Source organism: Elephantulus edwardii, unplaced genomic scaffold, assembly GCF_000299155.1.
Source record: "Elephantulus edwardii isolate Elephantulus edwardi_28Jun2011 unplaced genomic scaffold, EleEdw1.0 scaffold00064, whole genome shotgun sequence".
Classification (NCBI taxonomy): Eukaryota; Metazoa; Chordata; class Mammalia; order Macroscelidea; family Macroscelididae; genus Elephantulus; species Elephantulus edwardii.
Window position 1 is genome coordinate 8,515,636 of NW_006399814.1, and position 16,277 is coordinate 8,531,912.

General features: G+C 55.1%; 1 protein-coding gene across 1 annotated transcript in view; it reads right to left on the reverse strand.

The window, feature by feature from the left end:
* PRR5 (proline rich 5 (renal)) overlaps window positions 1-16,269 on the reverse strand; it is a 30,581-nt gene extending 14,312 nt beyond the window's left edge. Inside the window, exon 1 of the mRNA XM_006888039.1 lies at window positions 16,067-16,269. Coding sequence (XP_006888101.1) covers window positions 16,067-16,203 — 137 coding nt within the window. The 5' untranslated portion in view covers window positions 16,204-16,269. The remainder of the gene's footprint in view (window positions 1-16,066) is intronic.
* Between the last annotated feature and the right edge of the window lie 8 nt (window positions 16,270-16,277).

Below are 16,277 nucleotides of genomic sequence, written 5' to 3' on the forward strand. Positions count from 1 at the left end.
CTGTCCCAGCCCCTGACCCCAGGCCTCCCTCTCCCACCAAAGACCCTGCATCCTGAGGGTGAGATCACCCCACTGTAGATGCAAAGTAGACAACAAGTCCCAAACCCCAGGCCTCCCTCCACTAGCCCCACACAGTAACCCCACACCCTGGTAGATGCAGAGGGCGAGTCTCTGGCCTCCAGGCTCCATGGAGGAACAGAAACCACCCCGTCAGTAGGGGTTGGGTCCTCTGGAAGGCAGCTGGACAGAAGGTCGCTGCTCTCAGGGCCCTGCCCACACCCAGAGCTTTGGTTCCTCTCACCACTAAGGTCTGTGTCACCAGCACTCCAGTCCCCTCTCCGATGTCCTGCCCACCCCACGCCTGTCCACCAATCCTGGACCCTGCTTCACACTCCCGTTACTGTCTCCCTTCCCTGAGGCACCCTCTGTGGCCTGTTCCCCAAGAGTCACGTCCAGGTGACAGCTGCCCTCTCAGCCTCTGAGCTCTGGACGCTTACTCATTCAGGCCCCCAGACCACCCAGCCCTTCCAGCCTCCCCGGGGCGGACTCTACGCTCGGCCTCCAGGGACTCACGACTGTCTGGTCATACCCTCGGCCCTGCTCACTCAACCCACTGCTGTCCAGGCGGTTCTGGCTGCTGGTGGATTCAAACCGTGGAAGATGTGTGAACTTTTGGTTAGCTGCCACACGCTACAGATCATATCATCAGAGCCACTCCTGCTTAAGCCTCTAAAGCAGAGGTCTGCAAACTTGATCAGTCAAAAGCACGAGTGATTCTGCTAGGCCTTCAGCCCCTCTGGTCCTTGTCACTCCACCTCAGCAGTGGCCACAGACGGCTTGTAAACAAATCGGCATGGCTGTGGGTCAATAAAACTTTATTTGCAAAAAGCAAGTGATGGGGTGGGCAGAAATTATTCCAACAAAACTTTATGTACAAGCATAAGTGTCTGATCACATTTAAAACTTTATTTACAAACCAGGTGTTTGGTCAGATTCTGTCCTAAAGGTTTCCTCACCAGGTGCTTTAGGGCCTTACTGGCGCCAGTTTCCCTGAACACCTGCCCGCTTGTCATCTGCATCCAGCACCACAGCAGATGCTGCCTCTAGCCCCAGGGCCTTTGCACAGGCCCTTCCCACTGCTCCACGCTCCCAGACCCTTCCCCACGCCTTTCTTTTTTTTCCCTATAATTATATTTTATTAATTTTCATAAACATTTACAGAGATTTGGGGTTTCCATTCATTCATTGTTGCACTATTCTCTCTACCCTCCTCCCAGTTTGTTCTTGTCCAAATGCCACAGTGCTTGTCAAAGCCAGTTCTGATTAATCTTCTTTGTCAGTGTGTCCTTTGCCATTCCCTATCACTCCTCCCTGAGAGAGACTTCACCCTGAGTCATAAGGAAAAGGGGACGGCGTATTCTCTTAGCTACTTCCTGCTGAAAAGGGACGCTGTGGGTTTCAGGGTGAAGATCTTCTCTCACTACTCTAAAGGGCCCCTTTGGCAGTAGGAAACACATAGACTATTATGGAGATTGATTTTGGAATTTAGATGCACTCTTATTGATTGTGCTTGGCCGTACAAGTTCATATCCTTCAAGATGTATCATGGGGGTGTTGCAACCTAGAAGACACTAATTTGACTAACAAGTTATAAGTACATGAGTCCAAAAATTATGGAAAAGTAAAAGAAAAGATTCTTTCATTGTTTTACAAACCCTCCCCCAGGTCCCCTCCACCATGTAGCCCTCGCTCTAGTCTCCTGTGATGACAGAAATACCCAGTTATATATCTCTTTTAAACAGTTCTCTCCCTCCTCTGTTTCAGTGCAGTATACATTATTGAACCCATCTTACTCAGTCTCTCCCCAACCCCAAGGACAGTCCCATTCTACAACAGTCCCCATGCCTTTCAATTCTTGTTTCCTTCAGATCGTAGGTTTGTAGTGGCTTCCACCCTTGTCAGTCCTTAAGCACTCTTCTATGATAATGATTTTTTTTTCCTTTTTCTTAAAAATATTCTAAAAACTATTTTTTTTCTGTTGTTGAGATCATACACAGCAGAAGATACACCACTTTCTCCACGTACAGTTCAGTGACATTGCTGACATTCCTCCTCATCTTCCTTCTCGACTGCCTTGTTCCTCTCTGCCTGGGGCTCCTGTCTGTTCTCATGTAGACATTCTGAAGAGAAGCGAATGCCCAAGGCAGCCATTCTTTACAGATAAGCTACAGTTCAGTCAGAAGAACACACCAATCTGTCCTGGAGTAAGTGCGACCTGACTGTTCCTTAGAGACAAGAACGGTGAAATTCTACCTCACATATTTTGGTGTATTGTCAGAAAGAGCCAGTTCTTAGAGAAGGACTTCATGCTAGAAAAGGTGGAGGGTCAGAGAGAGAGAGTCTTCCTACCTTCAATAATGAGACTAACCGACACAGGACAGTCACAATGGACTTACGTACAGCAGAGGTGGTGAGGAGTGTGCAAGGCCAGGGCAAAACTGAGCTCTGTTCACGGGTCACTACGAGGCACAGTCAACCTGATGATTCCTAACAAAAGCCATCCTGTTTTAGGAAGGCTTCGGAGGATAATTACCGAGCTCAGAAGCCTCAGACACAGCCCCTCTTGGTGCCGTACTCCAGGTTCCCAGGAACCATCCACTCAAACTCCAGAGCCCCTGGACTCACTCGTGGGCAACCCCTAAGCTCACACAGGCCACCCTCTCCATGAAAGTCCTCCTGTGCCTGGAACAACTGACGTTCTTGCATGTTGTAGGCTCATTCTGTTTCTTTCCCATAAGCCTCAATCTCCTTCAAAACTGCCCTCTACCCAGGGCCCAGCAGCCGCCCCGAACCCCACAACAGTTCAGCTGCTGAGCTTCCAGCCTAGTGGGGGACACCTGGTCACATGCTGCCGGTCACACTGTGACAGCTGGCTGTCATTCCGGTGCCTTCATCTGAAAGTCACCATTTTACAGATGAGAATACTGAGGTTCAGAGTGGCCACATCCCCTGCCCGAGAGCACAAAATCTGAAGTGTGTCCAGTGTGGGTTCATCGGAGATTCCCTTTTCTCCTATGCCTTCCACCAAAAGGCCCAAACACCTTCTCTAGGGTTCTGTTCTGTTAGGAGTTCTCGGGAGAGCTCACACAGCTTGTATCCACCCTCCTGTTCATCTCGTTTTGGTGCCTAATCTGCTCTTTGTTATTTCATATCTAAGACATACTTTTTACAATTTACAGCCTTGGGAGAACCTCTCTGAGTCAGAACCGACTCCACGGCAGTGGCAGCCCTGCACTGATAGGGCCTCCCTGACAACTGAGAAGCCCTGAGTCTCAGAAGTGACATGTGGGTATTCATCCAAGGGACTGGCGCACCCATCCCCCACCACAATCTTTACTGGGCACTGGAGGGGAGGGTTAGGGGGAGAAGCCAGCTGTCTGCACTAAACAAAGAGGAGGCGGCTGCTCTGTGGACTTAGCGTTTCGGGAAGCCAGGCGCTTCTACTCCCCTCACGGGGCTGCGGTCAGTCGGAGCTGACAGGATGGCACAAAGGGTTGGCTCTGGGGTTTTAATCTTTCCAGTCCCACAGTCCATATGGTCAGGGAGGCTCTCGCCTGAGAGAGAACGTGCTGGACAAGAGTCCCACCATCTGGGTGACCATTTCAGAGTCGGCATGTCCTCTGTGCCCGACGACATCAGAACTGTGAGATGGGGATTGTGGGCACCTCCCCACCCAAGCTGATGCGAATGTGACATGACGGGACATCACACATGTGGAGCCTTGCTGGGCCCGGAGACAGGGTGCCCGGCCCCTCACGTGTTCAGGGCAGGGTCTCATCCATCCACCCATCCATCCATCCATCCATCCATCCATCAGAATGGCCAGTGACCCAGCCCACAGCCCACTCTCCACCAGATGGCGATCAAAACCCCAGGAGGGCGAGTCTATGGGACCAGGAAGCCAACTGTCCATCGACAGAACTGCCCAGACGTGTGTGAGGCTGGACAGTCCCCCCCCCACCCCACCTGGCCCAGCCCTGTCAGGACCCTCACCCTATGCACTGAACGCTGGGCTGCGGCAGAACCCCTGGGGGATCAGACCCATCTGGACTCTGACTTGGGCTCAGACTTGCCTTGGGGCTGGGAGGTGGGCGAGGAAAGCGGGTTTGCAATAGGTGGGCAGTGGTCCCCATGTTTGAAACTGGACAGGAGACACAGATGGAGGGGGAGGACGATAGGAGGGACTGGCTGGACTGAGGTGGGGCCCAGGGACCATCTGATTGCCCACAGCCCTGGCCTGTCCTCTTCAGGACAAACGTGTGCTCACCAGCCTCTGGCTACCACTTCTAACACTAAACCTGCTGGCAGACCTTAGGCCATTTAGGTCCCTGGAGGTGACCAGCCCTCCTGCCATCCGAGGACCCTCTGGGTCTGGCCTTTCCCCTCTGTCACATGCCTCACACTCTGCTGGCCTCTCTTCCAAGCAGCCTGCCCCTCCGGTCTCAGGGCCCTGTCCTGTGTCCCCTACTTCACGGACCCTCATCAAATGCTGCTGCTACTGAGAAGCCTCCCTGAGCACCCTGACTGGGCAGGACCCCTCTACTGGGTGTGACAAATAGACAGTGGTCTTCTCTTGGGGGGTGGCGGTGATGATTTCGCTTCTGGACTCCCTCCCTGCCACGCAGAGTGAAGCAGTGGCCTCCTGGCCTTCCAGGGGGGAGCAGCTGGGCAGTCTGCCACGGCCACAATGAGGTGCGGGGTACTGCGTGGAGGCAGCTGTGCTAACCTTTCCCTCTACTAGCCCCCGAGACAGAGAAAGGGGTGAAAGTGGGCCCTGGTTACCTGGGAGTGACTCCCAGAGCTCCTGGCTGCACCTCCTTGGAAAACTCCCAAGTCATTCTGGGCCTCAGTGTCCCCACCCACAAAATGGGTTGGTTAACAATTACAGTGTGGTGAGGGTAGACAGGACGAGAAGCCAGACAGATTACTTCAAAGAGTTAGTACTGACTCAGCAAAGGTCAAACCCACAGCAAGACCCTGGGCCTACCTGTCACCATGCCCAGTCCACAGACTCACTTGTCACCATGCCCAGCCTCTGGGCCCACCTATCCCCACACCCAGTCCCTGGGTCCATCTGTCACTGTGCCCAGTCCACAGAGCCACCTGTCACCACGCCCAGTCCACAGGACCCACCTGTCACCGTGCCCAGCCCCTAGACCTGCCAGTCCCCATACCCAGACCCTAGGCCCCCGTCTCCACACCCTGTCCCCAACTGTCCCCATGCCCAGTCCACAGGACCCACCTGTCACCATGCCCAGCCCCTAGCCCACCTGTCCCCATATCCAGTCCCTACCTGTCCCCAGTCCAGTCCACAGGACCCAGCTGTCACCATGCCCAGGCCCTGGGCCCACCTGTCCCCATCTGTCCCCACATCTAGCCCTTGGGCCCACCTTTCACCACAACCAATCCCTGGGTATACCTGTTATCACACCCAGCCCCTGAGCCCAGTGTTACCACTCCCAACCCCTGGGCCCATATGTCACCATGCCCAGTCCCCCTCTGTCACCACGCTCAGCCCCTGGGCCCACCTGTCCCCACACCCAGTCCACTAGACCCCCTTCAGAGCACTCAGTCTCCTCATCTCCCCACCTTTACCCCCACGTTACAGAGGAGCGCTGTCAGGTCACTGTCTGGCCCTGCACCCTCCTCACGACTGTTGCAGCCAGAGTCAACCGCACACTGAGGCTCACGGAAGCCCAGACTCCTGCTGACCCACAGCCGGCCGGCAGGGCCAGGGTTCAGTCCCCGCTCGGTGCCAGCAGGGCCCACCCCTCTCTGATCAGATCTAGGGCTGCAGCTCCCGTGTCCTCCCAAGGTTTACCCTTCCCGGGTAAACAACACGGCTCGACTCACTGTGGGCTAATGAGGAAGGGGAGGCTGGGGAGCGCTCATGTGACTTCTTATCCCCCAAACTGGAAGTGAAACCCCTGCTGTCCCTGGCCCCCAGAGCACAGTGGGCAGGCTCAGCCGGAGCACTTGCTAAGGACCTTGCAGGATCCAGTGGCCTTGAGAGGAAGCAGCTTGAGACTGACCAGCTCCATCTTCCCTGTCCTGGCCTTTCATATGACCTCAGCTTCAAGTGGACCAACCAGCTGCCATCCCTCCAAACACACCCATCCAGTCATCCCTTCACTTCTGAATGAAAAACACAGGGAGGGAGTTGACTGAACAAAACCCCACCCACAGGCTGGGCCTCAAGTTGACTTCCTGAAAAATGGGTCCATAGCCAAGTTCACCTGAGCCTAAGCAAACAGGTGTCACTCATAACCTGGTGTCAGGTCAACTGGAGGAAAATGCCACCCCCCACCCCTAAGGCTCTGGGCCACACACACCCCCTGGCTACTCTCTGGGAGCCTGGCTAGGGCCTGGAGCTTTGCTCCAGAGGCTTACCTGTCCAGGCAGACAGGCACCTGAGCCCACATAAATGTCACCTCTAACCTGTGCATCCCCAGGTATGTGGGCCCACAAGCCCTCCTCCACCCTTTTTGTCCCTTCACAAAGCTGCTGAGTCTCTGAGCCCAAGCTGGCGGCTGGGAGCCACGGCCTGTGAGGAGGGGGAGCTGCCCAGGGCTTCACTTCCTGTGTCCACTGTGACGAGCCACCTCACGCGGAGTGGCTGGAAACAGCACGTTCTCCCACTGCCCGGAGGTCAGAAGTCCAATCACGTCCTGGTGTTGCTGCTGTTCTGAGGCCCCACGGCTCTGACCCATGGAGACCCAGCACACAGCAGAATGCGGCCCTGCCCCGTCCAGTGCCATCCTCACCATCACCAGTGGGCGTGAGCCCAAGGCTGTGGCCACAGTGTTTGCCCATCTTGCTAAGGAGCTGCTTCATTGACCCTCTACTTGACCGAGCACGATGTCCTCCAGGGACTGTTCCCCGCTGATTTCATGTCCAAAGTACGTGCGACAAGGCTCAGTGTCTTTGCTTCACGGTGGCATTCTAGCTGCACGTTCCCCAGGACCAATGTGTCCATGCTGAGTTCAACACATCCTTTGCCAACATCACAACTCGGAGTCGTCAGTTCTTCTTTGACTTTCCTTATATTCAGCTCTCACATGAGGCAACTCAAAGAACAACAAACCACAATCAACAGCCCTGCTTGGATCGGGTCACCCTAGTCCTTAAATTGACATCCGTGCTCCTGGGCATTTGAAAGAGGCCCTGGACAGCAGACATGCCCAGTGCCACTCGCCTTAGGTCTTCCTGACTGCTGCTCCCCAGGGTGTTGGCCGGGGACGCAAGTAATAGGAAATCTCTGGCAACTTCATGAACTTCTCTGTTTGTTGTCAGCAGTTTTCTTTTCTTTCTTTTTTTTTTCCAAAGGGCAAAAGCATTTTTTTTTCCAGTTTTATTTTCTTAAGGTGTCACCCACAGCGAAGGTTTTGATCTTTATCAGGAAGTATTTCAAGTCCTCTTCGCTCTCAGCGTCTGTATGTCACAGGTTGGTAGGCCCTGGAGAACAGCGTGTTGGTAACAGAGAGGGAGACCGTCCGTGAGCCGGACTGACACAGGGACTGCAGCCATGGGCCAGCAGAGATGGAGAGGACAGCACAGGACAGGGTAGGGCTTTGTTCAGTTGTTGTTGTTATGCGCCGTTGAGTCACCTGTGACTCATAGCGACCCTATGTACAACAGCCCTAAACCCTGCCCTATCCTGTGCCAATCTCACTATCTCTGACACACCTACCCCCATTACCCCAGTCACTGAATTACTCCATCTAATCAAGGGTCTTCCCCTCCTGCACTGTCCCTCCACCCTCCCAAGCATATGTCCCTCTCCAAGGACCCGTCCCTCCTGGCAACATGTCCAAAATATGTCAGACAAAGCGTCAGAATCCTTGCCTCCAAGGAGCAGCCTGGTTTAACCCTCTCCAGGATGAACCTGTTTGTTTTCTTAGCAGTCCATGATACACTCAATACTCTTCTCCAGCACCACAGCTCAAAGGCATCAATTCTCCTTCTATCCTCCTTGGTCATTGTCCAACTCTCTGATGCACAACAAGTGATTGCGAAGACCATGGCCTGTATCAGGCACACCTTAGTTTCCAGAATAACATCCTTGCACTTCAGCGCTTTAGAGAGGTCTCTAACCGCAGACTTTCCCATCACAATACATCTTTTAATTTCCTGGCTGCTTGTGCCAAGAGTGTGTTGACTGTGGAGCCAAGCAAACTAAAGCTGTGAACAATCTCAATTTCTTCACCATCTATCATGATGATACCAATCAGCCCAGTGGTGAGAATCTTTGTTTTCTTGATGTTGAGCCTCAATCCATACTGAAGACTGCAGTCCTTGACCCTCTGCAGCAAGTGCTTCAGGTCCTCCTCAGTCTCCGCAAGCATGGCTCCCAGCAACAAGAGGGTGACCAAGGAAGACGGAGGGATACAACCTTGACACACACTTTTCCTGATGCGAAATCACGCTGAGGCGCCTTGCTCTGTTCCATGACTGCCTTGTGCTCTATGTGCAGATTCTACATGAACACAGTTAAGTGCTCGGGAATTCTCATTTTTAAAAATATTACAGTGATTTGTTAATGATCTACCTAGTCGAATGCCTTTCTGCCGTCAAGAAAACAGAGGTAAACACCTTCTTTGTTTTTAGCCAAGACTTATCTGACATCAGCAATGCTCTCTCTCATTATGCAATTTTTTTTTTCTTGTTGTGTACTGTCCAGTTGGATCTAACTGATACAGGAGGAGACTGCCCCTCCTCCTCCAGCAGAGCATCTGGTGGATTCGAACCACACACCTCCCAGGTTGCAATGCAGCTTCTTACCATTAGGCCACCAGAGCTCCCTTCATTAATTCACATCTTTTCCAGATTTGGGCTTGAATTTCTGATAGTTCCCTGTGGATCAGAGCTCTGGTGGCACAGAGGTTAGAGTGGTGGCTTAGTGGTAAGTTGTGCTGCCAACCCAAAGGCACACGGTTCACATCCACCAGCTGCTCCCCAGGAGCAAGATGGGAAATCTCCTCTGCAATTTACTGCCCCTGAAAATGTGCTGGTTGGCTGGTTCCAACTCGACAGTGCACAACACCACCACCACTTTCTCAAGGTCTGAGGTTTGAACCTACCAGCCGCCCCCTGGGAGAAAGAGGTGCTGCCTGATTCTGTGAAGATTTTCAGCCTCTGAAACCTGGTGAGGCAGTCCAGCTCTGTCTGACAGGGTGCTCTGAGCTGAAATTTACTCACAGGCAAAGGGTTTATTTTCCCTTCTGTTCCCTGTCAATGGTACCACTGCAATAAGTTTTAAATTGTTTCCAGCAAATGTTACTTGTGCATGACATTGTTGATATTATGTGGCAATTTCTACACTCTGTTGGATCAGGAATGGGCAGAAATATAGATCTCGTTCAGTCCATCAGCCAGTGTTACATCTGCTTTTTAAGCATCTCAGTTGGTATTTCATCCACTCCTGGGCCGTGTCTTACAATGCCTTCGGTGCAGCTTGGACTTCTCCCCTCAGGACCACTGGATCTTGATTCAGTACCACTGGTTCAGGCTACTTTCGGAAACGGTCCCATGTTGACCTGTCCTCTTTGGTACTGTGACTCTGTGCACTCCCTCCATCGTCACTGGATGCTTCCCGGATCAGTCACGATTCTGCCCGTAGGATCCATCACTAATGTAACCTGGGACTTTCATTCGCTCCTCGGCTGTTGACCGGGTTTCAGGGCCACCCTGCCAGCAGTGCTCGGTCAGTCCTGCTTCCTACTCTCACTCTGGAAGCTCTGCTGACCCCTGTCCACGATGGGTGATTCTGCTGGTACTCGGAACACAGGTGACACAGCTTCCAGTATCACACCAGGCACCACACCACACGACACACTGAGGCTGTGGGTGATGTGAGGTGCTGTCAAATGGAGTGGGGCTCACGGTAACCCTGTGAACAACAGACCTGAACCCTGTCCTACTCTGTGCCATGCTCACAGTCTCTGATACACCACGTCAATCTACCTGGTCAAGGGTCTTCTCCTTTGTCACCCCTTCATCTTCCCAAGCATGAGGTCCTTCTCCAGGGAATGAAGTGTCACCATCCTTACTTGCAAGGAGCAAATCTGGCTTCACTTTCTCTAAGATTCATCTGTCTGTTCTTTGTGCAATCCAAGGGACATTTTGCACTCTTCTTGGTACAGTCAAAGGGCATCAATTTTTCTTCCATCATCCTTACTCATTGTCCTGCGTTCAGATGCATTAACAAGTGGTGGAAAAGATCATGGTCTGAATCAGGTACACCTCAGTCCTCAAACTAACATCATTGTTCCTCCATAATTTGGAGAGTTCCCTGACTGCAGACTTTCCCAGTGCAATGTGTCTCTTTATCTCCTGACTACTTCTACCAAGTGTACCAGCCGTACTGATGGATGAGTGGTGGAAAACAGGTCTTGCTTGCATTAAAAGGAAAGTTTGTAAGAAGTCTTACTTTAATTGAATGGTGTTTAATTACTTCCAAGATCATACATTGTATTCACTTTAAAGAAATTCCTGACCAAAATCATTAACCAATCACTCTACTTTTTCTGGTGGGAAGCCAGACCTAACATATTTGAAGCTCAGAAGCCAGGCCGTGGGGAAAGGGGGAGACGGTGTCTTGTGAATGAACCCTGGCTGTCTTAGTGAAGGGAGTGGGCAGGCTCCAGCCATCTTGCTGAAACTATTTCTCTTTCCTCTTGAGCATTCTGTGATGGACTGCTAACAGAAAAGTTGGCAGTTCAAGGTTATCAGCTGCTGCGTAGAAGGCGAGGCAGTCTCCTCCTTCACAGATTTACAGCTTTGGAAGCCTGACTGAGGAACTGACTGAGAAACTGAAGAATTGATTGAGGAATTGTTGGAACTGACTCAATGCCAGGTTTAAATGTCTGTATGGAACCCTGGTGGCATAGTGGTCAAAATAAAAATACTCTCTGTTCACCAAAGAGGCCATGTGGAACCTCAGCTGCTCGGCAGAAGAAAAGGGTGGCTCTGCTTCTGTCCCAATCCCAGCCCTGGACCACGGAGCAGCTTGGAGCTGTCCTGCACCGTCAATCTCATTGCCGTTGAGTCGGAACTGATCCACAGCTGACCCTCCAGTGGGTTTTCAGAGGCTGTAAATCACATAGGAAGAGGCTGTCCATTCTCCTCTGAGTAGATGTTGTTGTTGTTTAGTATCAAGTCAGAACCGACTCACAGCTGACCCTCCAGCGGGTTTTCAGAAGCTGTAAATTGAAAGGGAGGAGACGCCCCATCTTACTTCCAAGGAGCAGCCAGTGGATTCGAACCACAGACCTTTGTCTTGGGAGGGCAATTCCTTACCAGTTGGCCGCCAGGTGCCTTACTTGCTCTGCATCTGAGAGCTGGACGGTGGCCGAGGACGACAAGAGAAGAGCTGATGTCTTTGAACTGTGGTGCTACAGCGCTCCGTGGGGGCGAAGATGACGAAGCTTCGTCTCACGTACTTTAGTCGTGTTGCTGGGAGAGGCTGCTCCTTGGAGAGGGACAGCATGCTGGGAGAGGTGAAGGGACAGGAAGACCCTCAACCAGGTGGACTGACACCAGGGCTGCAGCAACAGGCTCAAGAGTGTCGGGGATGACGAGGACAGCGCAGGACAGGACAGCACTCAGATCTGCTGTTCGCTGGGTCACTGTGAGTGTACTCAGCTCGACGACACCTAACAAGCCAACAGGGCTCCCTAATGTGGAGAGTGGACTTGAACTGCCAGAGACATGCGGCCTGTGGTCAGCAGGGCAGCTCCTTGAGGACAGCAGTCCTAAGAGTCCTGTGGCATCATTATGAGTTAGAAGGATGCACAGCAACGTGTTTTTCTTCTGTAAGCAGGTCGCCAGGCCGCACTCCTGGGGCACCACAGGGTGGGTTCAAGGCACTGGCTATTTGATTAACATCCAGGTCCTTAACCTCTACACCATCATAGCTCCTTTCTTGTTGGTTAGAGACCCAGGGAGGTCATGGCAGAAAGGGAGGCCCTAGAGCTCAGCCTGGGCTCAAACAGGCACTCTCAGGCTTCACCTTTGAGCCTCAGTCTTCTCATCTGCAAAATGGGTGTACTGTAGCCCCCGTGAGGTTGGAGCCGGATGAAAGGCACTAACTTGCATCTGCGTTTGGCTATTTCCTGGTGCAGGGAAGGGTGTGAGGCTGCTCTGCCATCCCCGTCACAGGGCACTCACAGGCCCTTCACAGCGTGGCTGGGGGCCAGGGCTGCAGTGACCACCGTTCCAGCCAGCTCCTGTCCAGGATGAGGAGGCGCAGACAAGTTGGGTTCCTGCTCTGTGAACCTTACAGTGAAGATCTACAGCCTGCCCCCCTCCACAGTGGAGGGACACCCAGTGGAGGGACCCGAATGGAGGGGGCTATGAACTGGAGTCAATGAGATGGCAGCAGGAAACCGTGACCCACGTCAGGACGGCCACAGCTACGGAAGCCCAGCTAGCACGGATGCCCGCCACAGCCGGGGCCCAGCAGGGACACAGGCGTGTCCTGTATGGGACCTGGGGTCTGCTCCCCTCTCCCACACTAGGCATGGTCAGCTCCCTACAGCATGCCTGCCCCTGCCTCAGTCTCCCCATCTCAAATAAAAGACAATGATCCTGCGTTGGAGGCCGATGTGTGGGGTTCATGAGCTGGGTGGGCCCCAGGTCTCTTTTCCCTGCCCTTCCCCGCTGGGGCCCCCAGCCCTGGAGCCTCCAGCCGTGGGGGATGTGGGACGCTGGGAAGGGTGTGCCCTGCTTGTCCACACACACCAGCCCAGCGTAGGGCCAAGGAAACTATGTCAGTGGCCTGCAGCGTGGGGCTGGTGGGCTCCATCCCTCCCTCTCACTGGAGGTCTGCAGACACAGCCGAGGTCTGACCCAGGTTTACTGTCCCACTGCCTTCCCAAGTAACCTTGGGGACCCTGGATCTTGGGCATTTTCCCAGAGTCCTGGGGCCTGGGTATGTGGGTGGGAGTAGATGGGGAACACACTTCTGTTAGGAGGCAGAGGCCCCATGGCAAGGCCCAAAGGCTGGGCCAGGGGGTGGGGTGAGGACAGAGCCTTCTGGGGGCCCAGCAGGAGGATGGGCTCCAGTCAGAGGGTCAGGAGCCTCCCGCCCCAGCCTGGGCCTCCCTGTACCTCCAGATGTTCCAACCGCCCACCCACAGCAGCTGCCTGGGCCTCCAGCTCCGGCCATGTGGCCTCAAGTCCTCAGTTCTCCACGCTGGCTCAGCCCAGAAAACAGCGAGCCTGCAGAGACCCCGTGCCCACCTCCTCCTCCTGCCAGACACGGTGGGAGGTCACAACACAGCATCTCAGCTCAAGGAGATGGCCTTCAGAGAGCCTCTGGTCAGGCCCGGCGGTCAGACTAGTGGGGTAACTGGGGCTGCTGGGAGAGGAGCGTGGGAGCACAGGTCCTGGGGGCTACGACCGGATACAGGGTGTGGGTACGGGTGGGGGTGGCGAGTGAGTCTTTGGGGCCCATGTGGGGGGGATTCTGTTCACCTCTCGGCAGCTTCAGCCCCCAGCAAGGCCGGGCCCAAATCCAGAGAGGCAGACACGCTCAGTGATAAGTACCGTATACTCAGGAGTCTTTTAGGACTTTATGTCTGAGGTTTGCTCAGTGGCCATGCAGCTCATGCCCACCACTGTGAGCGCTGCCACCGGCTGGGGCAGCCAGCTGATGTGTGGCCAGCAGCACCTGAACCCACAGCCCCTTCGTTCACTGCCTCGACCTGCAGTTACCTCCACCGTGAACTGCTCCCTGCGTGACCTGTGAGTTCCGGAGGCTGTCTGCTCATCCCCGTCTCCGGGCTTAGCTTGGCCCCTGGCATGTGTGACGGGTGTGCTGCGTGTACACATCTTGAATGAACGACTAACGGGGGCACACGTCCCCTCGATTAATGAATGGCTGGAACACCAACGCCTCGGCACATTTCTTAGTACGCAGGGAGGTGCGTGATCTACAAGATCAGTCCCCACTCCCTCCCCCAGGCCCCCCACTCGCACTCCCAGGCCCCCACCCCCCAAGTGAGGAAGACATAGGCTCAGGAGGTTTAGAGACACATTCGGGGCCACACACAGAAGTGTGGGTGCAGTTTGCACTCAAAACGAGGCATTCACAGCTGAGCAGGCCTGGGCCTGGACTTGCAAGGAGGCACCGCTGTGGCAGCAGGCCGTTGTCCTTGGGGGATCCTGGCTACATCCCAGCAGAGAGAGTGGCAGGGAGAGATCAGGGTCCCCACTGGTCCCCATGTTTTCTGCTCCGGACTCCTTGCTTGGTTCTGCCCCCACAGCAGCCCAGAAGGCACATCAAGGGTCTGCTTCATCCTACCCTTCCGTTGTTGCAGGGGTTTAAGTGTTGCGCTTCTAATTGAAAAGCTGGGGGTTTGAATCCACCAGCTGCTCCATGAACCAAGAGGAAATCTGCTCTTGTAAAGATTTACAGCCTCAGAACTGAATGGAGGGTGACCAGGAGGGCCTGGCTTGGAGTCTGCTGCATAGAAGGAGGGCAAGAGAGGAGGGTCCCAGGCTGATGTGGGCCCAGAAGATCGTAGCATGCAGGTGTTGTGGGGGCAGACGGGCTCCCCCATGGGCGCTAAAGCTCTAAATGGAGGCTCGGGTGACATTCTTCCAGCAGTGCACCTTCCTGAGCTCCGGGAAGACAGCTAGGCCCAGAGCACGCCCCGAGGCCCCACAGGGGCCACATGGTGGGAGCTTTCTGAGCCAGATGAGCCCTCACTGCAGGAGACTGCAGTTGCGGTGTGGGAGGGCACCCCGTCTGTGAGGCCTACACACCAGTCAATAGTCAGGGGGCTCCTGCCATTCTAGGAGAACCCTGCTGAGTGCTCCCGGGCACATCTGTGAGGAGGCCCCATTATCAGCCTCTGTTATGGACCAAAAAGGTGCTTTGACTTGGTGCAGTTAAGTCATCAGCCACAAAGCAAAAAGTTCAAGTCTACCCAGGGAGCACCTTGGAAGAAAGGCCTGGCAGTCTACTACTTAAAGATCGTGGCCATTGGAAACACCTGAGCAGCTACGAGTTGGAATACACTGCACTGCACGAGGACACGGGACCAGAGAGGCTGGGTGACTTGCTCAGGATCACACAGCAAGGAGTGTGGAGAGAGGGGCGATTTGAACCAAGTCTGTGGGCTCTTTACCCTGAGCCGCACGTGGCGGGGACAGTCTGTCACCTCAGTGTTTCCACTTGAAATGATTTTTAAGTAACTAATTCTCCTCTGGGGGAATGTTCACGCCCACCGACAGTTAGGGAAACCAGTGCAGGCTCATTCTGCTTGGTCTGCCTAGAAGGGTGCCCATCACGAAGCAGCGGACAGAAGAGGGTTCCAGGAGGCCAAGGCCACAGCCAGGGTGGCAGCTGCTGGGACCCACGGCCTCCCTCCCAACAGTCCGATCACTCCTGGTCCTCCTACCCCCAATTTTCCCCACCAGTGGAAAGGTCCCTTTTTGGAAGGGCTCAGGAGCCCACGCGCCCACCCCCAGGACCCCACTACAGTCAGCCTTTCTCTGGATCTCGGCCATGCTCCTTGAACAAAGCTGGGGGAGGGTCTTCCCACGCTCCGACGGAGATCCCTCCCGGACCCGGCCGGGGAGGGGCCTGCAGGAATGCCGACAGCTGCGCCGCACAGGGGGCCGCGCGGGGAAAGCCAGCCGCCCACCTCGCCAAGGGGACCTCAGCCGGGCGACAGGAAGCGGCGCGGCCACCCACCCCCGAGCCCGCGCGGCCCTGGCTCCACCGAGGAGCGGACAGATACTTCCTGCTCGGCCCGGCCCAGGTGTCGCGGGCTGCGGCCGAGGGGCGGGGAGCCGGGTGGGGTCGGCGCGCACCCCTGGCCCTGGGAGGGCGCAACCTCGTGCCGCGTCCTAGAAACACGTCGCACTAACTTCCCGCCCGCCCGCACAACTCCAGCGCGGAGCAACTTCTGGGCGCGCGGCGGCGGTGGCGCGGCCCGGCCCGGGGTGCCCTGTCCCGGGCTCGGGGTCCCCGCGCGGCCGGAGGGCGCGGCCTTACCTGTTCCAGGTGGCGTTGGCGCAGGCCCGGCGCTGCTGCGTGCCCCGTTCGTCCGCGCCGCTGGCGGCCGGCTCTCTCTTGCCCAGGTCTCTGAGGCTGGGCGAACTCATGAACTTCAACCTGCGGAGAGTCCTCATGGTGACCCGGCGCCCGCGCGCCCCGTGCCCCGCCGCTCTTGCTCCGGGGCCCCCGCGGCGCTGCGGCCTCTAGC